Below are 27793 nucleotides of genomic sequence, written 5' to 3' on the forward strand. Positions count from 1 at the left end.
GTGCAGGAAGGGGAAACTGGGGAGGACTTTAGGGTTCTCACGTTTAACTGTCATTCATTCTATGGGGCACTTCTCTGTTTTCGTGGATGTTTGCGAAGAAAAAGTATTTCAGGATGTATATTGTATACATTTTCCTGATGTTAAATTTGACTTTTGAACCTCTGAGTTAGGTACAATTAAGAATCTCTTAGATTGGCAAATGGATGACAGAAAAAAATGGAGGGTCATGTAGGAGGGAAGGGGTAGATTGATCTTAGAGTAGGTTAAAAGGTCGGCACAACATCGTGTGGTGAAAGGCCTGTATAGTGCTGTAGTGTCCTGGATTGAATATATCCAGGAGCAGACATCTGCATGTCGGGTCAGCTAGGTTTCGTCCTACAGTTAAAGTGCCATTGCCAAATGACAAAAGCAGTAACCAGAAAGTAGTCATCATCTACATGATTATAAATCATTGACTGTAGGGAAGGAAAGGGAATTGAGAAATTAAACCTACTGATCACAGGTTTTTCCATCTCCTTGTCTTCATCTTCTAACTCCTTGTCGTCTTCCATCTCTTGGTCATCCTTCACTTCCTCCTTCTTCTCCATTACCTCTTTCTGTTCCACAGTCTTCCCCTCCTCAACATTTTCCACTTTCTGTTGTCCCTCTCCACTCTCCCCCACCCTCTCCTCTTCTTCCACTCTCTGCCCCATCCTCTCCTCCTCCTCCACCCTTTCCATCTCCTCCATTCTCTCCCCCATCTTCTCCCCTTCCTCGACCCTCTCCTCCACCCTCTCCCTCTCCTCCACTCTCTCTCCCTCCCCCACCCTCTCCCCCTCCTCCACTCTCTCTCCCTCCTCTCTCTCCTCCACCCCCACCCTCTCTCCCTCCTCCACTCTCTCCCCCTCCTCCCCCAACCTCAGCATCTCTCCCTCCTCCACCCTCTCTCCCTCCTCCACCCTCTCCCTCACCCTCTCTCCCTCCTCCACCCCTCTCTCTCCCTCCTCCACCCTCTCTCCCTCCTCCACTCTTTCCCCCTCCTTCACCCTCTCTCCCTCCTCCACTCTTTCCCCCTCCTCCACCCTCTTCCCCTCCTCCACTCTCTGCCCCACCCTCTCCTCCTCCTCCACCCTTTCCATCTCCTCCATTCTTTCCCCCATCTTCTCCCCTTCCTCGACCCTCTCCTCCACCCTCTCCCTCTCCACTCTCTCTCCCTCCCCCACCCTCTCCCCCTCCTCCACTCTCTCTCCCTCCTCCACTCTCTCCTCCACCCCCACCCTCTCTCCCTCCTCCACTCTCTCCCCCTCCTCCACTCCCTCCCCCACCCTCAGCATCTCTCCCTCCTCCACCCGCTCTCCCTCCTCCACTCTTTCCCCCTCCTTCACCCTCTCTCCCTCCTCCACTCTTTCCCCCTCCTCCACCCTCTCTCCCTCCTCCACTCTTTCCCCCTCCTCCACCCCTCTCTCCCCCTCCTCCACCCTCTCCCTCTCCTCCACTCTCTCCCCCACCCCCACCCTCTCCCCCTCCTCCACCCTCTCCACCTCCTCCACTCTCTCCACCACCTTTTCTCTGAGTCCTCTCTCAACTTCAACATCAGAATGAAACAGAGAAGTTTCTGCCGACTTCAGCGACAGACATTTGACGGGCTGTTTGATTTGGCTGATGACTGAATGGGAGAGCAGAGTACTTTCCGTCTTCTCAAAGAGCGCAGAGACCTCCATTTGCTGCAGGTAGGGCACCCCAGTAAAGCTGTTTTCATCAAGATTTAAGTATTTCAGCCTGAAATTAAATCAGCCTCATTAAATCTGAAATCAGTATTTGAGATTTAACAGCAAGAGAGAAGCGGCATGGTATAATATTTTGATTTGAAAAGAATTTATGGGCAAAGTGTTTATAATCTGACTGAAATGGATGTTAGACTCAGTCAGAATCAGGTTCAACATCACTGGCATGTGTCACAAAATTTATCGTTTTGCGGCAGCAGTACAATGTCTATTAAAAAAATTCAATAAATAATGCAAACAGAGAGCAAAAAAAAAGAATGTGATAGTGTACACGGGTTCATTGTCCATTCAGAAATCTGATGGTGGAGGGGAAGATTCTGTTCCTGATATGTTGAGTGTCTACCTTCAGACTCCTGTAACTTCTCCTTGATGGTAGCAATGAGAAGGGGTCATGCCCTGGATGATGAGGATCCTTGATGATGGATGCCACCTTTTGAGGCATTGCCTCTTAAAGATGTCCTCAATGCTGGGGGCTAGTACCTTATGACTTCTTAACACCCTGCTGCCACACATTGCACACAATGTCTGAATGCCCTGCTGCCCCCTTCCCACCCCACTCCCCAACTCACAAACACACTCCGATCCTGTACTGGTCACTTTTCATCTTTTATTGCTGCTGGTTCACATATATATACGACTGCTTGTTTTATTATAATAGTGTCAGTAATATTATACTGTCTTACACCTCGCACTCTATGTCAACCTGTCAATCCTCAGGCCATGCTACTCCAGGACCTGTGCTCATATTATTTTGTGACTGTATGTGCTAGATTGTAACTCTATGTGCTGTGTTTTGCACCTTTGCCCCAGAGAAAAGATGTTTTGTTTAGGGTTGTATGGTTAAATAACAATAAACTTGCACTTGAGCTCGAGGACCATTCATAGTTGTGTAGAACTTGAACTTGAAGATCAATTTGAAGAGTTGAAGAATAAGATATGGGGCAGTCCCAACCAGCAAAAGTAAGCCAGGTGAATGGGTAGATACACTAAGAATGTTGAACAATGAAAGGAAGGGAGTAGATAAGCCTAATGTGAACACTGGCCTCCCCAGCAATGAGAATATCTTCAAAAGGTGATGTCTCAAAAAGGTGGCATCCATCATTAAGGACCCCCATTACCCAGGTCATACCCTCTTCTCATCGATACCATCAAGGAGGAGGAACAGATTTAAGATACATTCAACATTTCAGCAAAAACTCCTTACCCTCTGCCATCAAGTTTCTGAATGGACAGTGAGCACATGAATACTGCCTCACTATTTTCCTCTCTTTTTGTACTAATTTACTTTATATTTTTTCTCACCACTTATGGGTGGCGTGTATGCGTATTTTCCCCTCAAACTCAGGTCCTCTACCAGAGGCCTCGGAGTTAGAAGGTTTGGCACAGTATCCTTGCTGCTCCTTGTAGTGCACTCTTCTGGACCAAGATCTCAGATGTTGTTCCTGGGATTTGTTGGAGTCACTATCCCAGTCCAGGTGTTACAGCTCCAAGTGCTCCTACCACCACTAGTATTATTCTGGCTTTACTCTGACAAGAGAGCACAGCCTTAGGATAGTGGCGTGTCCATTTAAGATCATAAGATAGAGGAGCAGAAGTAGGCTATTCAGCCCGTCGAGTCTGCTCCACCATTCAATCATGGCTGATCCAATTCTTCCAGTCATCCCCACTCCCCTACCTTCACCCCATAACCCTTTGATGCTCTGGCTAATCAAGAATCTCTGCCTAAAATGCACCCAATGACTTGGTCTCCACAACTGTTCGCGGCAACAAATTCAACAGATTTACCACCCTCTGACTAAAGTAATTTCTCTGCATCTCAGTTCTAAATGGATGTCCTTCAATCCTGAAGTCATGCCCTCTTGTCATAGACTTCCCTACCATGGGGAATAACCTTGCCATATCTAATCAGGCCTTTCAACATTTGGAATGTTTCTATGAGATCCCTCCTCATTCTCCTGAACTCCAGGGAATACAGCCCAAGAGCTGCCAGACATTCCTCACATGGTAACCCTTTCATTCCTGGAATCATTCTCTTGAATCTTCTCTAAACCCTCTCCAATGTCAGTATATCCTTTCTAAAATAAGGAGCTGAAAACTGAACACAGTACTCCCAAGTGTGATCTCACGAGTGCTTTATATAGCTTCATCATCACATTCCTGCTCTTATATTCTATACCTCTAGAAATTAATGCCAACATTGCATTCGCCTTCTTCACCACTGACTCAACCTGGAGGTTAACCTTTAGAGTATCCTGCACAAGGACTCCCAAGTTCCTTTGCACCTTTGCGTTTTGAATACTCTCACCATCTAAATAATAGTCAGCCCGTCTATTTCTACCACCAAAGTGCATGACCATACACTTTCCAACATTGTATTTCATTTGCCACTTCTTTGCCCATTCCCCTAAACTATCTAAGTTTCTCTGCAGGTTCTCTGTTTCCTCAACACTACCTGCTCCTTCACCTATCTTTGTATCATCGGTAAATTTTACCACAAATCCATTAACCCTATAGTCCGAATCATTGACATACATCATAAAAAGCAGGGGTCACAACACAAATCCTTGTGGAACTCACTGGTAACTGGCAGCCATACAGAATAGGATCCCTTTATTCTCACTCTCTGCTTTCTGTCGATCAACCAATGCTTGACCCATGCTAGTAACTTCCCTGTAATTCCATGGGCTTTTATCTTGCTAAGCAGCCTCCTGTGGCGGCACCTTGTCAAAGGCCTTCCTAAAATCTAAGTACACCACATCTACTGCATCTCCTTTGTCTACCCTGCTTGTAATTTCCTAAAAAATTTGTAGAAGGTTTGTCAGGCAGGATTTTCCTTTCAGAAATCATGCTGGCTTTGGCCTATCTTGTCATGTGCCTTCAGATACTTCGTAATCTCATCCCTAAAAATCGATTCCAACAACTTCCCAACCACTGATGTCAGGCTAACAGGTCTATAGTTTCCTTTCTGCTGCCTCCCACCCTTCTTAAATAGTGGAGTAGCATTTGCAATTTTCCATTCATCTGGTACAATGCCAGAATCTATCGATTCTTGAAAGATCATTGTTAATGCCTCTGCAGTCTATCCAGCTAATTCCTTCAGAACCCGAGGGTGCATTCCATCAGGTCCAGGAGATTTATCCACCCTCAGACCATTAAGCTTTCTGAGCACCTTCTCAGTCACAATTTTCACTGCACATACTTCACTTCCCTGACACTCTTGAATGTCCAGTATACTGTAGGTGTCTTCCACTATGAAGATTGATGCAAAGTACGCATTCAATTCCTCTGCCATCTCTGCATCTCTCATTACAATATCTCCAGCTTCATTTACTATTGGTCCTATATCTACCCTCAACTCTCTTTTACCCTTTATATACTTAAAAAAGCTTTTAGTATTTTCTTTGATATTAGTCACCAGCTTCCTTTCACAATCCATCTTTTCCTTCCTAATGACCTTCTTAGTTTCCTTCTGCAAGGTTTTAAAAGCTTCCCAATCCTGTCTTCCCACTGGCTTATGCCCTTTCTTTTCCTTTTACTTTGTCTCTGACTTCACTTGTCAACCATGGTGATGTCCTTTCATTCGAAGATTTTTTCTTATTTGGAATATATCTGTTTTGCACTTCCCTCATGTTTTGCAGAAACTCCATCCATTGCTGTTCTGCTGTCCTTCCCACTAGTGTCCCTTTCCAGTCAACCTTGGCCAGTTCCCCTCTCATGCCACTGTAATTTCCTTTATTCCACTGAAATACCAACACATTGGAATTTAGTTTCTCCTCAAATTTCAAAGTGAATTATATTGTGATCACTGTTCCCCAAAGGTTCCTTAACCTTAAGCTCTCTTAAGGTTAAGGTAACCTTCAGATCACTGCACAACACCCAATACAGCACAGCTGATCCCCTAGTGGGCTCAACAACAAGCTGTTCTAAAAAGCCACCCCTTAGACATTCTACAAATTCTCTCTCTTGAGGTCCAGTACTGGTCTGGTTTTCCCAATCCACTTTCATGTTAAAATCCCCAACGATTATCATGACATTGCCCTTCTGACACACCTTTTCTATCTCCTGCTGTAATTTGTAATCCACATCTCAGCTGCTGTTTGGATGCCTGTATACAACTGCCATTAGGGTCCTTTTACCCTTGCCATTTCTTAACTTAACCCATAGAGAATCTACAACTTCCAATCCTACATCATCCCTTTCTAATGATTTAACATTATTTCTTATACACAGGGCCACACCACCCCCTCTGCCTATTAACATATCTTTCCAATACACCCTATATCCTTTGACATTCAGTTACCAGTGGCAGCCATCCTTCAGCCAAGTTTCAGAGATGGCCACAAAGCCATACTTGCCAATCTGTAGCTGAATTTCAAGATCATCCATTTTATTTCTCCTGCTACATGCATTCAAATATAACACTTTCAGTCCATTATTTGTTGCTTTTTGTTTTAACTGCAGGGCACCTCTATTGCCTTGTAAATCATCAACCAAAGGGTGTGATTATGCCTCATCTCCTGCCTGTCCTTTCTATCATCTCTGTTGCACGCCATCTTTGATTTATTTCTGCTTTCCCCTTCCTTAGCCCTATCACTCCTGCTCCCATCCCCCTGCCAAATTAGTTTAAACGCTCCCTAACAGCTTTATTAAACGTGCCTGCTAGGATATCGGACCTCTTTGGGTTCAGGTGTAAGCCATCCTTTCTGTACAGGTCGTACCTCCCCCAGAAGAGTCCCAATGATCCAGGAACCCAAAGCCCTGTCCCCTACACCAGTCTCTCAGAAACGCATTAACATGTCTGATCATGCTATTCTCACGCTCATTAGCACGTGGCACAGGCAACAATCCTGAGATTACTACCCTGGAGGACCTACTTTTGAGTTTCCTACCCAACTCCCTGAATTCTCTCTTCAAGACCTCCTCCCTTTTTCTACCGATGTCATTGGTACCAACGTGTACCAAGACTTCTGGCTGTTCACCCTCTCCCTTCAGAATCACCTTCTGCACCGGATCCAAGACATCCTGTACCCTGGCACCTGGGAGACAACACACCATGCAGTTATCTCTATCATTTGACAGAAACTCCTGTCTGTTCCCCTCACTATGGAATCCCCTATGACTACCGTATTCCTCATGTCCTCTCCCTTCTGCACCACGGAAGCAGGCTCAGTGCCAGAGATCCGATTACCGTGGTCGTCCTCTGTCAGGTCACCCCCCTCAACAGCATCCAAAACAAGATAACGATTACTGAAGTGGACGGCCACAGGGGTGCTCTCTACTATCTGAGCTCTTCCCATCCCTTCCCTGACAGTCACCCACTTGTCTAACTCCTGCAGCCTCAAGGTGACTGACTCCTTGTAGCTCCTATCTATCTCCTGCTCACTTTTCCTAATAAGCTGTAGGTCATCAAGCCGCAGCTCCAGATCCCTAACACTGTCTCTCAGGAGCTGCATCTTGGTGCACCTGGCGCAGATGTGGTCATCTGGGAGATTGAAAGATTCACAGGATTCCCACACCCAGACCAAAGCACTAACCTACAGACATGCTCTCTATTGCTCCAGAAAAAATGCAAGGGGAGAAAAAACATTTAAAACAGAGAGGTGGAGACATTTCTTCAGCTAGAGGGTGATGAATTTGTGGGATTTGTTACCATAAGCATCTGTGAAGGCCAGGTCATTGGGTATATTTAAGGCAGAGATTGATAGGTTCTTGATTGGCTGCAGCATCAAAGGTTAGAAGGGGAAGGCCAGGGAGTGGGACAGAGGGGAATAAAGGATCAGCTGTAATTGAATGGCAGAGCAGACTCGATGGGCCAAATAGCTTAATTCTGCTCCTCTGGCTTATTTAACCTTCCACATCCATTCTATCTACTCTTTCAAGCCCTGGTATTTCTCCAGCTTCTCATATTCTCTTTTCCTGACGTTACTATCATTGGAGATTGCCCATCTATTACTATTGATTTCTTCTGATCCTTGTCCAATATTACTCTGTCTGGTTGTTTGGCCAATACCTGCTTCTTTGTCTTGATTTGGAAGTCCCACAGGATCTTAGCTCTGTCATTCCCTACTCCCTTCTCGGGTGTTTCCCATTTGGACACGGGAGTGTCCAAACCATACTCAACACAGATGTTTCTGTACACAATTCCTGCAATATGGTTGTGCTTTTCAGTGTATGTTGTCCCTGTCGGCATCTTGTATCCTGCTACTATGTGTTAGATGGTTTCAGCCGATTCCTTGCACAGTCTGCATCGTGGGTCTTGTCTGGTGTGACAGACCCGTGCAGCCATGAGTAGTACCTCTGTGTTGTCCCTCAGCCATGACTATTATGGATTGCAATGTACTGCTGCTGCAAAACCACAAATTTCATGGCATACATCAATGATATTAAACCTGATTTTGATTCTGACAGATCCATAATTGCTTGTAAGTGGCATCATAGGTAGAGAGTTAAAGTAAGAGCTTTTGGCCTTCACAGATTATAGTACTGAGTACAGGAGTTGGGATGTAATGTTGAAATTGTATAAGATGTCGGTGAGGCCAAATTTGGAGTATTGTGTGTAGTTCTGGTCACTGAGATACAGGAAAGATATCAATAAGATTGAAAGAATACAGAGAAAAATTACAAGGATATTGCCGGAACTTGAGAACCCGAGTTATAGGGGAAGGTTGGATAGGTTAGGACTTTATTCCATGCTGCATAGGAGAATAAGAAGAGATTTGACAGAGGTATATAAAATTAAAAGAGGTATAGATAGGGTAAACCTTTTTCGATCAAGGTTGAGTGAGACTAGAACTAGAGGTCATAGGTTAAGGGTTAAAGGTGAAATATTTAAGGGGAACATTAAGGGGATCTTCTTCAGTCAGGAGATGGTGAGAGTGTGGAACGAGCTGCCAGTGGAAGTGGTGGATGTGGGTTTGATTGCAACATTTGAGAATTTGGATAGATACATGGATGGGAGAGATTTGGAGGGCCTTGCTCCAGATGCAGGTCGATGGGACCAGGCAAAGTAACAGTTCGGCACGGACCACAGATTAGGTGGGTTTCTGTGCTGTAGTACTCTATGACTCTACAGGAAGAGATGAGGTCCTCTGCCGAAGAACGGGTAGATAAGTATACAACTAGGAGAGAACAGTCCTATCCAACTCAACAGACATGTGGAAGACAGAGAAACACAAAACTAATCTATAAAATATACCATGGTGTAAATGAATAAAATCTCCCTCATGCTACTGAGTGGTTCTTGCCTGTTGAAGCAGGTTTTTCTGAACCAGAAAAGGAAGAGTTAGTCCAACGGTATTTTTTACCTGTGAAGACCAGCCAGGCTTGAGAACACACAGGGGTCAGAGAATCTATTCTCATCCAGCATCAGGACCTCAAGGACCGGAAACCTTGGTAAGGGCTCTTCCAACCTGAGTTAACGTACATATGGCAATAAGAAAATCTTAGTGAGATGAGTATTTACAATACAGGCCATTCAGCCCCCCAATCAATGCTGATCTAGATACTTACCACATTTGCCCTCATTAGGCTCATTCCCCACAGCACTCATCCTACCCATGTAATTTCCAAAAACCTTTGAACATTCTATCTGCCTTCCATATCTCATTCGGCAATTTGTTCCTGATAGTCACCACCTTCCAAGTGAAAATTTACCCCTCAGATCTCCAATATCCTGAATTATTTAATCTAATTGCTAATTTATTTATTTGCATAGATTGTCTTAATTTACACATTGTTGTTTATCAGTCTTTGTGCATAGTTTTTAATTAATTCTATTGTGTTTCTTTGTTCTACTATGAATACCCGCAAGAAAAAGAATGCCAGGATTATGTATGGTGACATTTATGTACATTAATAATAAATTTACTTTGAACTTTGAATTTTGATATACCTCTTGCTATTGATCAATTTTTGTGAAGATAAAAGTAGGTTAAAAGATTGAAAAAAATACTAGAAACCAACAAACAATGACTAAAAAGAGAAAGAAAATAAATGGTGAGAATATGTTAATAATAGAACGTAAAACAAAGTACAGTACAGGCCCTTCAGCCCTTTGTGCCGACATTTTAACCTGCTCTGAGATCAATATAACCCTTCCCTACCGCATTTTTTAATCATCACTCTAATGCATCTGCCTCTACCATCACTGGTAGGTGTTTTCCATGCACCCACCTCTCTGTGTAAAGATCCAATCTGACATCTCCACTAAACCTTCCTCCAACCACCTTAAAACTACGCCCTCTTGAAAAAGTCTCATTTGATTTATGCCTCTTATCATCTTGTACACCACTATCGAGTTGCCTTCAATACAAAGAGAAAAGCACTAGCCCGCTCAACCTGTCTTCACAGGCCATGCTCTCTAATCCAGGCAGCATCATGATAAATCTCCTTTGCACCCTCTCCACAGCTTCCACGTCCTTAAAAATATATTAAGAGAGAGTTCAAGAACTTTTGCAAGTACTGTATATAAGATGATCTGACTGGGGAATTAATAATGCACAATAATGAAGTGACAGAGACTCTGACAAATATTCAGTGTATGTGTTCATGGTGGAAAACACAGAATGCATCCTATTAAGTGTAACTAGAACAAAGCAAAGTAAGTTAATTACCTGGATGATGGGGTGGTAAATTGGATTAGTAAGTATGCAGATGATACTAAGACGGGTGGCGTTGTGGATAATGAAGTAGATTTTTAAAGCTTGCAGAGAGATTTAGGCCAGTTAGAAGAGTGGGCTGAAAGATGGCAGATGGATTTTAATGCTGATAAGTGTGAGGTGCTACATTTTGCAAGGAATAATGAAATAGGACATATATGGTAAATAGTAGGGCATTGAGGAATGCAGTAGAACAGCGTGATCTAGGGAATAATGGTGCATAGTTCCCTGAAGGTGGGATCTCATGTGGATAGAGTGGTGAAGAAAGCTTTTGGTACGCTGACCTTTATAAATTAGAGTATTAAGTATAGGAGTTGGGATATAATGTTAAAATTGTACAAGGCATTGGGAAGGCCGAATTTGGAGTATTGTGTACAGTTCTGGTCACCAAATTATAGGAAAGAAATCAACAAAATAGAGAGAGTTCATAGGAGATTTACTAGAATGTTACCTGGGTTTCAGCACCTAAGTTACAGAGAAAGGTTGAATAAGTTAGGTCTTTATTCTTTGGAGTGTAGAAGGTTGAGGGGGGACTTGATAGAGGTATTTAAAATTATGAGGGGGATAGATAGAGTTGATGTTGATAAGCTTTTTCCATTGAGAGTAGGGGAGATTCAAACAAGAGGACATGAGTTGAGAGTTAGGGGGCAAAAGTTTAGGGGTAACACGAGGGAGAATTTCTTTACTCAGAGAGTGGTAGCTGTGTGGAACGAGCTTCCAGTAGAAGTGGTGGAGGCAGGTTCAGTATTGTCATTTAAAGTAAAATTGGATAGGTATATGGATAGGAGAGGAATGGAGGGTTATGGGCTGAGTGCGGGCCAGTGGGACTAGGTGAGTGTAAGCATCGGCACGGACTAGAAGGGCCAAGATGGCCTGTTTCCGTGCTGTAATTGTTACATGGTTATATGGTTAAATTAAAGTCATCATTATTACAACAGAAAAGATATTAAGCTAGCAAATACACTAAAGTCTCAGCCTCTTCCTATGATTCTCCCTGGGACTTGATGCTGGCATCCTAGTGTTTTAAGAGATGTGGGTTCAGAGCTATAGATGCATCAGTTGTTTCAGGGCGGGAGGGTGCGGGTTGATACTGAAGTTCGAAGCCCAGAGGTCAATTGAAAGTCAGGAAGCCAGAGCCCAATGGAGACTGCAGGCCTGGAGTTGGAGGGCTGTCCATATGTGGGCAGAACTGGGAGGGGAGGCGAGGAGAGGGGAAGGGAGGAATGGGGCTTTTTTGCTGCTGTTGGTTTGTTACTTGTGTTCTGTGTTGTTTTGCCAATCTTTATAGGCATGCTATGTTGGCACCGGAATGTATGGCAACTTGCACAGCCCACCCTTCAGCATGGTTGTTAACACAAATGGCACATTTTACTGTACGTTTCTATGTATGCATGATAAATAAATGAACCTGAATTTCAAAAAGGCATTCATTAAGATGCTGTATAAAAAGTTAGTTCGAGAGGAGTAATTGGCTGGAGGGCAGGCTAACCCACAACAAGTCCAGAGGCAGGATGAATTTTCAGTTTGGCGAGCTGTAAGTAGAGGGGCCCTATAGGAATTAGTACTTTAACTATTCACAAAAGTTTATTAATGACTTATTTACAGAGTCTGAACAGGTTAAACATAGATAAAACAAGAGAAAAAATTGGCCGGAGTACAATAAAGTGGAATGTTGTGAGGTTATACACTTTGATATCAAGAACAGAAAATCAAGATATTGCCTTTATTAACAGAGAAGCAATAAAGAATACTGAAACAAGAGATTCTGCAGATGCTGTTAATCCAGAGAAACACATATAAACTGCTGGAGGAACCTGGCAGGTCCTGAAGTATCTATGGAGAATAAACAGTTGACATTTCAGGCTGAGACCCGAGCATCTTGATGAACAGGATTGAGCTAGACACAAGACCACAAGACAGACAGTAGGAGCAGAATTTGGCCATTCAGCCCATTTAGTTTACTCTGCCATTCCATCATGGCTGATTTATTATTCCTCTCAACCCCATTCTCCTGCCTTCTACCTGTACCCTTTGATGCCCTGACTAATCAAGAACCAGTGGAGGCCAAGTTTCTGGGTGCATCCAAGAAAGGGTTGGATAGAGCTCTTATAGATAGCGGGGTCAAGGGATATGAGGAGAGGGCAGGAACGGGGTACTGATTGTGTATGATCAGCCATGATCACAGTGAATGGTGGTGCTGGCTAGAAGGACCAAAGGGCCTACTCCTGCACCTACTGTCTATTGTCTATTGTCTACCAGCCACCAGTTTAAGTATACCCAGTGACTTGGTTTCCAGCCAGCTGTTGCAATGAATTTCACAGATTTTCAAATCTCTAGCTAAAGAAATTCTTCCTCATCTCTGTTCTAAAGGGATATCCTTGTCCTTGTATTCTGAGGCTGTGCCTGCTGGTGCTAGACTCACCCACTATTGGAAACATTCTCTCCACATCCACTCTAGCTAGGCCTTACAATATTCCGCAGGTTTCGATCAGACTATTCTTCTAAACGCCAGCAAGTTCATGCCCAGAGCCATCCAACACTGCTCATAAAGAATTGAGGATTGCAAGGAAGAGGAGGAAAATGAAGATTTGCTATGACCTGACCAATGGCAGGACAAACTCAGTCATGATTCTATTCCTCGTTCCAAAGCTTCTCAGTTTTGGACACTGCTTTTCCACTGTTCCTTGCCCTCCGCTGGAATCATACCTATCCACAGGATGATAGGGTGTTGTCAGGTCTGGGGAAAGTGAGTCCAGATCATTGCCAGTCAGATGGAGGACCTTGAGATGAGGGAGGAGGCCCAATGCCAAAATATCTTCTTTGGACACATTGTTGTAGGATATATTTAGTACCTGCAATAGATGAACAGTACAGTAAGGATGTAGATAGTGCAGTGAATTATAAGGACAGAACCACGAACAGCAAGGTATGGGAAATGACGAAGTATATTAGCACTGGAATGTGTGGCAATACTGGGGAGCTGCCCCCAGCACATCCTCAGGTGTGTTGGTTGTTAATGCAAATTACACATTTCACTGTTTGTTTTGATGTACATGTTAATCTTGACTTGAACCTAGATTGATTCTGAGAATACCAGACAAAAGACAAAGTGTTGCTGAAAGAACGATGGGGCAGCTCTTAGTGTAATGCTTTCCAGCATCAGTGACCCAGGTTCAATTCTCATTGTTGTCTAGGATAACGAGGTGGAAATACACCTCTAGCAAAGGAGGTGTAAGGTGCCCCTTCTCGCAGTTAGTCTGCTAATCACCCACAGACAAGGCAAGGTGATTTGCTTAGACCCCCCCCCCCCCCCATCAGGGTTACATGAAACCACAGGAGCAGATAGTGGATGGTTGTATGAGCATCTGGTGCGTATCACAAGTCCTGCTTATGTGTCCACTGACACCAGACAGACAACCTCTGAAGAGTATTGATAATGGCTGGGCTCACCCGTCTTGTAAAGACACTGTCCGGAAAAATGCAATGGCAAACCACTTCTGTAGAAAAATTTGCCAAGAACAATCATGGTCACCATGATCGGCTATGTCATACAACATGGCACATGACAATGATGATGTAAGTTCTCCCATGACTGTATGGGTTTCCTCCAGGTGCTCCGGATTCCACCCATATTCCAAAGACATTTGGTCTAGGGTTAGTAAGTTGCAGGCATGCTAAGTTGGTGACACTTCAGAATCAGAATCAGGTTTATTATCACTGGCATGTGCCTTAAAATTTGTTAACTTAACAGCAGCAGTTCAATGCAATATATAACATAGAAGAAGAAAGAATAATAATAAAGTAGTAAATCAATTACAGTATACGTATATTGGATAGATTAAAAATCATGCAAAAGGCAGAAATAATATATATTAAAAAAGTGAGGTAGTGTCCAAGGGTTCAATGTCCATTTAGGAATCGGATGGCAGAGGGGAAGAAGCTGTTCCTGAATCGCTGACTTCAGGCTTCTGTACTTCCTCCCTGATGGTAACAGTGAGAAAAGGGCATGCTGACTTCAGGCTTCTGTACTTCCTCCCTGATGGTAACAGTGAGAAAAGGGCATGCCCTGGGTGCTGGAGGTCCTTAATAATGGACACTGCCTTTCTGAGATACCACTCCTTGAAGATGTCCTGGGTACTTTGTAGGCTAGTACCCAAGATGGAGCGGACTAAATTTACAACCCTCTGCAGCTTTTTTCAGTCCTGTGCGGTAGCACCCCCCTCCCTCCATACCAGACAGTGATGCAGTCTCTCAGAATGCTCTCCAAGGTACAACTATAGAAGTTTTTGAGTGTATTTGTTACATACCAAGACTCTTCAAACTTCTAATGAAGTATAGCTGCTGTCTTGCCTTCTTTATAACTGCATCAATTATGTTGGGACCAGGTTAGGTCCTCAGAGATCTTGACACCCAGGAACTTGAAACTGCTCACTCTTTCCACTTCTGTTCCCTCTGAGAATTGGTATGTGTTTCTTCCACTTACCCTTCCTGAAGTCCACAATCAGCTCTTTCGTCTTACTGACGTTGTGTGTCAGGTTGTTGCTGTGGCACCACTCCACAGGTTGGTGTATCTCACTCCTGTATGCCCTCTCATCTCTATCTGAGATTCTACCAACAATGGTTGTATTATCAGCAAATTTATAGATGGTATTTGAGCTATACCTAGCCACAGAGTCACGTGTATATAGAGAGTAGAGCAGTGGGCGAAGTACACTGCCAGTGTTGATCATCAGCGAGGAGGATGTTATCACCAATCCGCACAGACTGTGGTCTTCTGGTTAGGAAGTCAAGGATCCAATTGTAGAGGGAGGTACAGAGGCCCAGGTTCTACAACTTTTCAATCAGTATTGTGGGAATGATGCTATTAAATGCTGAGCTATAGTCGATGAACTGCATCCTGATGTAGGTGTTTGTGTTGTCCAGGTGGTCAAATCCATGTGGAGAGCCATTGAGATTGCGTCTGCTGTTGACCTATTGTGGCGATAGGCAAATTGCAATGGGTCCAGGTCCTTGCTGAGGCAGGAGTTCAGTTTAATCATGACTAACCTCTTAAAGCATTTCATCACTGTAGATGTAAGTTCTACGCTTCCAGGCTGCCCCAGCACATCCTCAGACTGTGTTGATTTCACTATATGTTTCCACATACATGTGCCAAATAAAGCTAATCTTTAATGGGAAGAGTATTTGAGAATAACAGAAAATGGCCAGAAACAGGCATTAGAGTCAACAACGTGTTGAGGATTATTCATTTATTCATTTAGATTGCGGAACAGGCCCTTCCTCATTGCCCAGCAAACCACCTATTTAACACTAACCCAATCACAGGACAATTTACAATGACCAATTATCTTCCTAACCAGCACGTCTTTGGACTGTGGGAGAAAACTAGAGCACCCGGAGGAAACCCATGAATGAACTCAGAGGAAGAACATACAGAGGACACTGAAATTGAACTCCGAAGTCCCAATCTATAATAGCATCACGCTAATCACTATATGTCAGATGATACAGAGGAGACATTTATGATACTGAGAGCTAAGCAAGCATTAGATGTTCAAGGGGAAAATGACCAGAAGGGCAATACAGAAATTAACAGGCTACCCATGTGAGTAATACAGAAAGTGAGAAATAACAGCTATTGATTCAAAGAATAAGGAATTATATTTCTGGCCTCTACAGAGGTCAACAAGGTAAAAGCCAGAAAGATTTCTCACTGATCCTTGGCTCCAGGGTTGAATCTTATGGCTACTTTACTGACGTCAAGGACTAATGTAGAATGATTTACCTCCAAGTGGGGGAAATCTTGAGGCCTTACAAGCAGATTCCGTAGACCATTCGCGCTAAGATCCAATTCCCTGAGAGCCGGAAACAAACAAAATGGCTCTGACAGAAGAGAAGTGCAAATGATTATATATTCTCCCTCTTTTCCTCTCCCACACACACACACATAAAGTCGTGAAATTGTTACATTACTGAGAAATAAATACTGTACACGATTCCACTGTCCGGTACAAAGGATCACAATGCAAATGCAGTGGTTCTGGTTATTGTGCAACTGCTAATTAATCCGAGCAGCTGCTTATTTGGGACAACTTTTAAAGAACAAATACTAATCAAGAAAATAGCCGTTATTCCTTTCATTCATTTGTGGCCCTGTTCCTCTTAATTGGGACAGGAGACTGTTGCTGAATGGTTTCTAATTAACATCAGTCATGTACGCTCGTGTGGCCGTTAAACACTACACCATGCCTAGAGCAGTTTTTAAATAGTGTCAGTTGCTTGTGTTTGTATTTTAAAAGCAGTAATTTTTTTGTCACTTGACAAGAAACAAGCATTAGGACAATTCAGAGCTCTTTTGTTCACTGCAGTTTCAAGCTTTCAGGTTTGGAGATGGCAGAAAATTAAAAGAGATTTCACTACTTCAATAAGTAAGGAATTACGAAGAATTTGAAATTATTGACAATCATCTTGAATGTTACAATGAAAGTGAAGATTTGGAGGATGCAGTTGTCATTTGTGTTGTATACAGTATAGACATTCCATTATCTGCACTAGGTATCTGCTTTGATTTTGTTCCTTTACACTCAAAAGAATACAACTGCATACTGTCAATAACTATTAGGAACTAAAAACAGTTTTATAGTACTGTAGAAGTATTGGTAGTGTTCTAATTTGTTATGTATTTCATTAAAATATATAATCTGTTACTCAATTAAATAGATAATTGGGCAGTCACTTAATTGGGCCAAAATATACTGGAACTAATGTGCCCCAATTAACCAGGATCCACTGTCCATGGAAGAGGATAAAGTAGAATTAGTCTGTGAGCAAGGACCCCAAATTTGGGCCACCGTTACCATCTGGGGGGAATAATTCTTATAGTGATTTTTGGCAAAGTATACACCTCTAGTGCTAGAAAATATCAAGTCAAGTCAAGTCACTTTTTATTGTCATTTTGACCATAACTGCTGGTACAGTACACAGTAAAAATGAGACAACGTTTTTCAGGACCATGGTGCTACATGAAACAGTACAAAAACTAGACTGAACTACGTAAAAACAACACAGAAAGAACTACACTAGACTACAGACCTACCCAGGATTGCATAAAGTGCACAAAACAGTGCAGGCATTACAATAAATAATAAACAAGATAATAGGCACAGTAGAGGGCAGTAAGTTGGTGTCAGTCCAGGCTCTGGGTATTGAGGAGTCTGATAGCTTGGGGGAAGAAACTATTACATAGTCTGGTCGTGAGAGCCTGAATGCTTTGGTGCCTTTTCCCAGACGGCAGGAGGGAGAAGAGTTTGTATGAGGGGTGCGTGGGGTCCTTCATAATGCTGTTTGCTTTGTGGATGCAGTATGTAGTGTAAATGTCTGTAATGGTGGGAAGAGAGACACCGATGATCTTCCAGCTGACCTCACTATCCGCTGCAGGGTCTTGCAATCCGAGATGGTGCAATTTCCAAACCAGGCAGTGATGCAGCTGCTCAGGATGCTCTCGATTCAACCCCTGTAGAATGTGATGAGGATGGGGGGTGGTAGATGGACTTTCCTCAGCCTCCGCAGAGAGTAAAGACGCTGCTGGGCTTTCTTTGCTATGGAGCTGGTGTTGAAGGACCTGATGAGATTCTCTGCCAGGTGAATACCAAGAAATTTGGTGCTCTTAGTGATCTCTACCGACGAGCCGTCGATGTTCGGTGGAGGGTGGTCACTCTGTGACCTCCTGAAGTCAACAACCATCTCTTTTGTTTTGTTCACATTCAGAGACAGATTGTTGGCTCTTCACCAGTCTGTTAGCCACTGCACCTCCTCTTTGTATGCTGACTCGTCGTTCTTGCTGATGAGACCCACCATGGTCGTGTCATCAGTGAACTTGATGATGTGGTGCGAGCTGTTTGTTGGGGAAGGGCAAATTATGAGGCTATAAGGCTAGAACTTGCGAGTGTGAATTGGGATCAGGTTTTTTCAGGGAAATGTGCTCTGGATATGTGGTCGATGTTTAGGGATCTCTTGCAGGATGTTAGGGATAAATTTGCCCCGGTGAGGAAGATAAAGAATGAAGGAACCATGGGTGACAAGTAAGGTGGAGAATCTAGTCAGATGAAAGAAGGCAGCGTACGTGAGGTTTAGGAAGCAAGGATCAGATGAGAATATTGAGGAATATAGGGTAGCAAGAAAGGAGCATAAGAAGGGGCTGAGGAGAGCAAGAAGGGGGCATGAGAAGGCCTTGGCAAGTAGGGTAAAGGAAAACCCCAAGGCATTCTTCAATTATGTTATGAACAAAAGGATGACAGGATTGAAGATAGGACCAATTAGAGATAAAAGTGGGAAGATGTGCCTGGAGGCTATGAAAGCAAGCGAGGTCCTCAATGAATACTTCGGTATTCACCAATGAGAGGGAACTTGATGATGGTGAGGACAATATGAGTGAGGTTGATGTTCTGGAGCATGTTGATATGAAGGGAGAAGAGGTGTTTGAGTTGTTAAAATACATTAGGACGGATAAGTCCCCGGAGCCCGATGGAATATTCCCCAGGCTGCTCCACAAGGCGAGAGAAGAAATTGTTGAGCCTCTGGCTAGGATCTTTATGTCCTCATTGTCCACGGGAATGGTACTAGAGGATTGGAGGGAGGCGAATGTTGTCCCCTTGTTCAAAAAACGTAGTAGAGATAGTCTGGGTAATTATAGACCAGTGAGCCTTACGTCTGTGGTGGGAAAGCTGTTGGAAAAGATTCTTAGAGATAGAATCTATGGGCATTTAGAGAATTAGGTTTTTTACCTGGGGGGGAGTAACATTTTCTGCTGTACTGATGTTAATGTGGAATATATACAAAAAGTGATTTCATATTCGAAGTAATAAAGCTACCACTGGTGCAATACTATCGCATATTTTCTAACTCCAGAGATGTATACCTTGCCAAAAATCACTATGAGCATTACTCCCCTCAGATGGTACTGACCAACCCTAGTGGCTCACGGACTAAATGAATACATTACAGATGGGCTTCCAGTCCCTTATCCATGGTGCTGGGAAGATTATTTTAATAATTAACTGAGTCTTACCTAAAGGTAAATGGTTTGCTGCTGCATTGATGTAGGCCACATTATCAAACAAATGAAAATCTTCTCCATTAACCTGGAAGAGAGAAAGAAGAGAAATAGAAATCTCTATTAAAAACTAGTTTTAAAATTTTATTTGAAGTTTAGAGTCATAGACACCACAGCATAGAAACGGGCCTTTAGACCCATCTAGTCTATACTACACTATTATTTTGCCTGGAATCTATTATTCTGTCAATGGCGACATGGTAGCATAGCGGTTAGCACAACACTAATAGAGCTCGTTGTGTCGAAGTTTAATTCTGGCACCATATTTAAGGAGTTTATACATTCTCCCCATGAACCGCATGGGTTTTCACTGGGTGTTCCAGTTTCCCCCACAGTCCAAAGACACACCGGTTGGTTAGTTCACTGGTCATTGTACATTGTCCTGTGATTATGCAAGGGTTAAACAGTGAGGGAGGGGTGAGGAGTTGCTCATTGCATGGCTCATTGGGCCAGAAAGGCCTGTTCCACACTGTATCTCTGAGTAAAATAAATATTAATATAATATCATAGTGTAAAGTTTATTATGGCCTTCTAGAAAGTGTACTCTAATTTATAACAGATGTCAATTTTACTGATGTTATTTACATTCTTTTTTTCCTGTAAGTATGATCTGTTTCTGTCTGAAGCAGTTAATGTTCCAGACTGTAAGTGCAAAAGGCCAATGTTTCACATGCTGACAGAACCGCAAACAAGTAGGAACTGAACTGTACTGAAAAAATCAAAGTATTGAGTACAGGAAAGACACACAAAATGCTGGTGGAATGCAGCAGGCCAGGCAGCATCTATAGGGAGAAGCATGTCTCGGCCCAAAATGTCGACAGCGCTTCTCCCTATAGATGCTGCCTGGCCTGCTGCGTTCCACCAGCATTTTGTGTGTGTTGCTTGAATTTCCAGCATCTGCAGATTTGCTTGCATTGAGTACAGGAGTTGGGATGTTATGTTGAAATTGTTTACAACATTGGCGAGGCCTAAGTTGGGGTATTGCGTGTAGTTCTGGTCATCTACCTACAGGAAGTTTGTAAATAAAATAGAAAGAGCGTAGAGAAAGTTTACAAGGATGTTGCCAGGACTTGACGACCTGAGCTATAGGGAAAGGTTGAATTGTTAGGACTTTATTTCCTAGACCGTTGAAGAATGAGGAGAGATTTGAGAGGTATACAAAATTATAAGGATTAGTGATAGGATAATTACAAGCAGGTTTTTTCCACTGAGGTTGGGTGAGACTATACCTAGTGGTCATGGGTTAAGGCTAAAAGGTGAAGTGTTTAAAGGAAACATGAGGGGGAACTCCTTCACTCAGAGGGAGCCAAGAGCGTGGAACAAGCTATAAGCAGAAGTTGTGGATGTGGATTCGATTTCAACATTTAAGAGAATTTTGGGTAGGTACATGGATGGGAGGGGTATGGATGGTTATGGTCCAGATGTAGGTCAGTGGGACTAGATGGGCTTAAGGGCCAGTTTTCTGTGCTGTGATGTTCTACGACTCTAAATACTGCAAAGGTAGATGTGTTATCTTTCACAGACATATCCTTCCCCAATACCAGTAGTATCTAAACGAGGTTTTAGCTCAAGAAGTCAACATCCATCAAAGAACCCCACCATTCATTTTCTCACAGCAGGTTCAAACAGATACTTCCTTTCAAACACTTGGTCCTTGAACCAACCTATACACACTAATCATATGTTTATGAGACCATAAGATATAGGAGCAGTATTAGACCATTCAGCACATTGGGCCTGCTTTGCCATACATTCATGACTGATTTATTTTCTCTATAAACTTCCCATTCTGCTGCCTTCTCCCCGTAACCTGGAGTTTAGGAACACGATGACCACCTTGATCACTTTGCGCTAAATGACTATTTTGTTTTGTTATTTCTTGAAAATATTGTGAATAATTTATGTTTTTTCTTGAGAACATTGCTTCTATGATGCTCTGAGTCTGTGATGCTGCCGCAAGCAAGTTTTGCTTGCATTTTTGCATCTAACAATAAATTTAACTTTAATTTTCAGATGAGATGAGATTTCTAAAAAGGCTCTCTGCTATCAGATGAGCTTTGAAAATGGGTATGGAAGAGATTGTCACCATTTATTTGATTTTATTTTGCAGCTTGGGATCTGCACATGGATTAGAGGCCTTTTTTTTACAATTGATATCATCTCCTATTTCTTACTGTTGAATTTAACTAATTCCAACAAGGTAGTTCTGATATTATAAAGAACTATATTAAGATGAAAGTTATTTTCTTTTTTTGGAATCCTTGTGACAGAACCTTTGCAAAGCTGAGGGCTTCACAGTGTAAGGGTTCAACACCACCAATCAGGAGCAGAAAATCAAACTGAAATCCAGAGAGAGAAAGGAGATGCATTTAGCAAAGAACTCCATCCAGCAACCATCCTGAATATAAGAACGAGGCTACGATGCGGTGAGGTACAAGGAGACTCCTTGGATTAGAAGGAAGTCCCTTGAGAACAGCAATGAGGAGGAATTTCATCAGTGAAATTAATTGCCACGTATGGCTGTGGGTAGTCATGACATATTAAGTCTGACTCTGATTCTATATTCAAAGTGGAAGTTAATAGGTTATTGGTCAGCCAGGGTGTCAAAGGTTAAGGGAGAAGGCAGAAGAATGGGGTTGAGAGGGATAATAAATCAATCATGATGGAGTGGGCAAATAGCCTAATTTTACCCCTATGTTTTATGGTCAAATTAGGAGCAGAAAAACAAACTAAAAGCGAGAGGAAAAGAGGATGCAGTCGTCCTGACCATAACAATATGGCAAGGATATGGTGCGATAGAAAGAGAGTCCAGAGCTTGTGGTTGAGGATACAAATCAAGAGGAATAATAAAGGAACATGAAGAAACATGGGAAACATACACTCAGTGGCCACTTCATTATGCACCTCCTGTACTAAATAAAAAGGCCACTGAGTGTATGTTCATGGTCTTCTGCTGCTGTAGATCATCCACTTCAAGGTTTGATGTGTTGTTCATCAGAGATGCTCTTCTGCACACCACTGTTGTAATGCTTGTTCTTTAACTTACTGTCACCTTCCTTTCAGCTTGAACCAGTCTGGCCACTCTCCTCTGACTTCTCATTAACAAGGTGCTTTCGCCCACAGGACTGCCACTCACCGGATGGATTTTTATTTTTATGCACCATTTTCTGTAAACTCTGGAGATTGTTGTGTGTGAACATCCCAAGAGATCAGCAGTTTCTGAGATACTCAAACCACCCTGACTGGCACCAACAATCACTCCACAGTCAAAGTCACTTAGATCGCATTTCTTCCCCGATCTAACATTTGGTCTAAACAACAACTGAACCTCTTGACCATGTCTGCATGCATTTATGCATTGAATTGCTGCCATGTGATTGGCTGCTTAGATATTTGTATTAAATAGCAGGAGTACAGGTGTACCTAATAAAGTGGCCACTGACTGCATTTTTTTTTAAACAGCAAGGTTTTGTGATCTATTGCATAGATGATAAGAGCAAATGTAAAAATAAATTTCAAAATCATCCTGGTGGAGCTCACAGTACCACAGGTGGAGGGATGCGAGTCGGCTCATGAGAGGAAGGCCCTGAAGGACCAGTCCTTAGTCCAAGAGTGCAGGGACAAAGGATGGCAGGCGTGGCTATTCCCCGTGGAGATTGGCTGTGGAGGGTTCCCAGCAAGGTCAGCATGGAGGTTGCTGTCTGTGCAAGAACCAAGCAGCTCACAGGATGGGGGAGGAAGCAGAAAGAGCCTCTTGTTGGATATGAAGCAGGCGAGAGGCGTTGAGCTGGAAGTCAGGGGTAGATGGGCAATGATTTGGCCAGCACTGCTGACCTGCCAACTGGAGACTGCAGTGGTTAAGGGTTGAAACACTCAATGAAGGTTGGCACCAGTTGATGACATCTGCTCCCCGCCAGAGGCTACTGTTAACTCATCAGGTAACTGAAGAGAGCACCCCAGTGTATGATGCAAGCAAGTACAATTAGTTTGAAGAGAAAACATGAATAGAGTTATGGGGAATTGGAGAGATAGAACATGGCACAGGCATAACACACTGAATGGCCTTCATTATTGTCGTATCATTCTATGTGTATCCCTAAAATGCAAGCGCATAGTTGAAATTTTGTCATACATACGGCATTGAGATCCTGGTCATTAATATTCACAACACAAAGGTCCGATTGATTATCCACGTGGTGCAAGAGCATCTGTGAAAGGCAACAAAGCAGTCAGAAGATGGACTCTATTCACAGCTGAGCAAGGGGCATTGCTCAGTGAGAAAAATACACTGGATATTTTCTACGCAGCTTCCCTATAGCAAGCACTTACTGTATACCCTATCACTTCGAGTTGTAAGCCGCAAGTAGTATTGTAAGTAGTGTGGCGGTTAGCGTGACGCTATTACAGCTCGAGGATTCAGAGTTCAGAGTTCAATCTCAACATTGTCTGTACATTCCTCACCATGGAACATTTGGGTTTCCTCTGGGTGTTTCAGTTTCCTCACAGTCTAAAGACATTCTGGTTAGTAGGATAATTGGTCATTGTAAATTGCCCCCTGACTGGGCTAGGGGTTAAACAGATCAGTTGCTGAGAGATGCAGCTCGTTGGGTCAGAAGGGTCTGTTCTGCACTGCATCTCTAAATAAAATAAAATAAATAAACCAGCAAGTTGATAAGTTGCTAACTTGATGATGGTCCTTTCTCCCCTAGATGTACTGGGAAGAAATACAGGAGACATCCATTTGTATTTCAGCTTAAAAATATGAATCAATTTGCCTCAGTCTTCAACAGATATATGCCTTTTTCTTTGCACAGTTTGTCTTCTTTTGCATATTGGTTGTTTGTCAGACTTTGTGTATAGGTTTTCACAAATTATATTGTATTCATTTATTTTCTTGTAAATGCCCGCAAGAAAACAAATCTCAGAGTTATAAATGGTGACATAGATGTACTTTGATAATAAATTACTTTGACTTTGAAGTTTTGGAAATTTGTTTCACACACACTCACCTTTGTACTTAAGTTCTCTTTTAATTTACTTCACCTAAAACCAATACTTGACCTGTAACTGCTCTCTGATCTCGGTCTCTGTCTAACTGCTCAAGATAGAGGCACAAGGATGAAGGAAAATGGAGGGCTATGTCAGAGGGGAGGGTTAGATTGATTTTTGCATAGGTTATACGATTAGCACAACTTTGTCAGCAAAGGGCCTGTACTGGTCTGCAGTATTCTGTGTTCTGTAGTGTACATACCCCCAGGATTAACAATTATTGCTTCCCTGATCTGTATGGGGCCTTCAGATTTACACTTTATTTGGCCATAAGACAATAAGACCGTAAGACAGAAGAGCATAACTATGTCATTCAGCCCATTAAGTCTGCTCAACCAGTCAATCATGGCTGGTTTATTTTCCCTCTCAACCCCATTCTCCTGCCTTCTCCCCATAATCTTTGACACCCTGATTAATCAAGAACCTATCAGTCTCTGCTTTAAATATACCCAAAATGACATGGCCTTGACAGCAGTCTGTAGCAATGAATTCCACAGGTTCACTACCCTCCGGCTAAAGAAATTCCTCCCATCTGTTCTAAAGGGGCACATCCCTATATTCTGAGGCTGTGCCTTCTGGTTCTGGATTCCCCACTATAGAAAACATCTTCTCCATGTCCATGTCCAATTTGTCAATGATTCAAATAAGGAAACTTGGGAAAACATAGTATAGCAAGTGTATGTAGCTTGCTGCAGATGCAGAGATAACATCAGAGAAATAATAAAAGTTGACCTCACCGTCAGGCAAGGAAAGAAGTTTAGAGCTCTCCTCCTTTAAAGATAGACTAGAACAGGAACAGAATAAGAAAGGATATAGAGTAAAAGTAGTATTAGCACACAAAACACAAGAGATTCTGCAGTTGCTGGAAATCCAGAGCAATACACACAAAATACTGGAGAAACACAACAGATTCAGGTAGCATATATGGAGGGGATGTATCAGCCCACAACACTTCATTATCATAGGAAATAATGTTAGGCCCATGTGTATGCTGTCATTAGATATCAAAGGGCCTGTTCCTGAATTGTACCATCCTATGTTCTATGGGAGAACCAGTCAATCAGGTAAGGAAATTTCCAGTTTCACTTGGTTGTGCAAAGCAGCGTAGTGTGAGGTTGGAGATTTTGGGTGTACTGTGATGATAGGGTAATTGGGAGCAAGGAAAACATACGGTGAAACCTGCAGGAATATGACCAATATGTATGTGGCTTTGGGCCAAGATATGTCCTGCTTGAGATTTTACTGAACCTCTACCCAATGTCCAGCACCTGTTGATGAAGCAAAGACGAAAAAAACAAAGGCCGCACAGAACTGAATTGTGCCGGTTGGGAAATTCTGATGCTGTTGTAAATAGGCAGCACTATAGTGTAGCAATTAGCATAACCATTTACAACACCAATGTATGTACAATCAGGGTTCTAATCCCACCGCTGTCCAGTGGAATTGGCAGTTTAGGAGCGGCACAGTTGTAGTGATTAGCATAATGCTTTACAATGCCAGCAATCAGAAGATTAGGTTTCAATTCCTGCCACTGTCTGTAAGGAATTTGTACGTTCTCCCTGTAATTGTTTGGGTTTCCTCCCACTTTTCAAAAAGATGTATGGGTTATGGTTAGTAAACTGTGAGAATACAATGTTGGCACCAGAAGCATGGCAACATTTGCAGGTTGCCCAGCACATTCAGATTTTTTTCTCTATTATTATGAATTGCATTGTACTGCTGCCGCAAAGTTAACAAATTTCACAACATATGCCGGTGATGTTAAAACTAATTCTGATTTTCACACTGACAGTCATTGATGCAAATGACTATTTCACCGTATGTTTCAATTTTTGATGTACATGTTACCGATAAAGCTAATCTTTAATCTTTTTTTCTACAGGAGTGAGACAGCTTATTGATACTCACCAAGTAATTTCCATCCAGTACTTTCTCCTTGACAGGTTTAGGAATCTGGGCAACGTGAGGTTTGGATACTGGGCTTGGTGCAGCAAGCACCTTCTGGCTCGGTGGCTTTGGGCCAAGGACAGCCTGGAAGTCCTTCTGCTTGGGACTTTTCTGAACCTCCGCCCAATGTCCAGCACCTGTTGACAAAGCAAACACCAAACAAAACACTGCACAAACTTGAATCAAGCTGGTTAGGAAATTCTGATGCTATTGTAAATAATTAGATTGAGTTTATCCATATAATTTGTTCTGTATTACTAGACCATCATCATTATGTACCATGTCGTATGACATAGACAACCATGGTCTTTGACCATGATCATTCTCAACAAGTTTTTCTGCAGAAGTGGTTAGCTATTGCCTTCTTCTGGGCTATATCCTTACAAGAATGATGACACCAGCCATTATCAATACTCTTCAGAGATTGTCTGCCTGGCGTCAGTGGTCGCATAACCAGGATTTGTGATATGCACCAGCTGCTCATATGACCATCCACCACCTGCTCCCATGGCTTCACGTGACCCTGATCAGGGGGCTAAGCAGGTGCTACACCTCACCCAAGGGTGACCTGCAGGACAGCAGAGGAAAGGAGTGCCTTACACCTCCTTTGGCAGAGACACATTTCCATCCTGCCGCCCATGATATAAGACACAAGAACAGAAATAGGCCACTCAACCCATTGAGTCTGCTCAGCCATTCCATCATGGCTGATTTATACCCTCTCAATACAACTCTCCTGGTAACCTTTGACACCCTTATTAATCAAGAACCTATCAACCTCCACTTTAAATAACCCAATGACTTGGTCTGCACAGGTATCTGTGGCAATGAATTTCATAGATTTGCCACCCTCTGGCTAAAGAAATTCCTCTTCATCTCTATTTTTACAGGGATACCATCCAGTCCTAGACACTACCAGGGATAAACTGCTACCATGAACTTCCTACATTAGTTTTGCTCCCAAGATCAATGGCTCTGAAAATATACTCTGGCTATTGTGTGGAGATATTGTGTCTGCAGTGTGATATTTTGAATTGAAAATAACATAATTTTTTTTAAAGGAGAAATTCAGAGAACTTTGGGTGACCTTGAACATGGATCACTGGAAGCTGATAGACTGGAATACCAACCATTCAGCAAGGGAAATTATACAGAAGACCTTATTGCAAAGGGATTGCTGCACAGTACATAGAACACAGAACAGTAGAGTACAATACAGGCCCTTCAGCCCACAATGTTGTGCTGACCTTTTAGCCTGTGGAACA

The 27793-nt window shown here is 42.8% G+C and overlaps 2 protein-coding genes across 3 annotated transcripts in view; both read right to left on the minus strand.

Annotated features, from left to right (window-relative positions):
• Positions 1 to 774, minus strand: part of LOC132390996 (X-ray radiation resistance-associated protein 1-like) — a 46230-nt gene extending 45456 nt beyond the window's left edge. Inside the window, exon 1 of one of the 2 annotated variants that reach the window (XM_059963586.1) lies at positions 494 to 774. In XM_059963586.1, the coding sequence (XP_059819569.1) occupies positions 494 to 740 (247 nt within the window). In that variant the 5' untranslated portion in view covers positions 741 to 774. The remainder of the gene's footprint in view (positions 1 to 493) is intronic. The other variant, XM_059963587.1, reaches the window with a different exon arrangement.
• Positions 775 to 898: 124 nt separating this feature from the next.
• xrra1 (X-ray radiation resistance associated 1) overlaps positions 899 to 27793 on the minus strand; it is a 51427-nt gene continuing 24532 nt past the window's right edge. The window contains exons 3-10 of the mRNA XM_059963247.1: positions 26490 to 26665; positions 23669 to 23740; positions 19488 to 19560; positions 16206 to 16303; positions 13127 to 13272; positions 9068 to 9172; positions 1521 to 1758; positions 899 to 907 (exon numbers count right to left, since the gene is read on the minus strand). Coding sequence (XP_059819230.1) covers positions 899 to 907; positions 1521 to 1758; positions 9068 to 9172; positions 13127 to 13272; positions 16206 to 16303; positions 19488 to 19560; positions 23669 to 23740; positions 26490 to 26665 — 917 coding nt within the window. The remainder of the gene's footprint in view (positions 908 to 1520; positions 1759 to 9067; positions 9173 to 13126; positions 13273 to 16205; positions 16304 to 19487; positions 19561 to 23668; positions 23741 to 26489; positions 26666 to 27793) is intronic.

The sequence above is a fragment of the Hypanus sabinus genome, chromosome 3 (genome assembly GCF_030144855.1).
Source record: "Hypanus sabinus isolate sHypSab1 chromosome 3, sHypSab1.hap1, whole genome shotgun sequence".
Taxonomy (NCBI): Eukaryota; Metazoa; Chordata; class Chondrichthyes; order Myliobatiformes; family Dasyatidae; genus Hypanus; species Hypanus sabinus.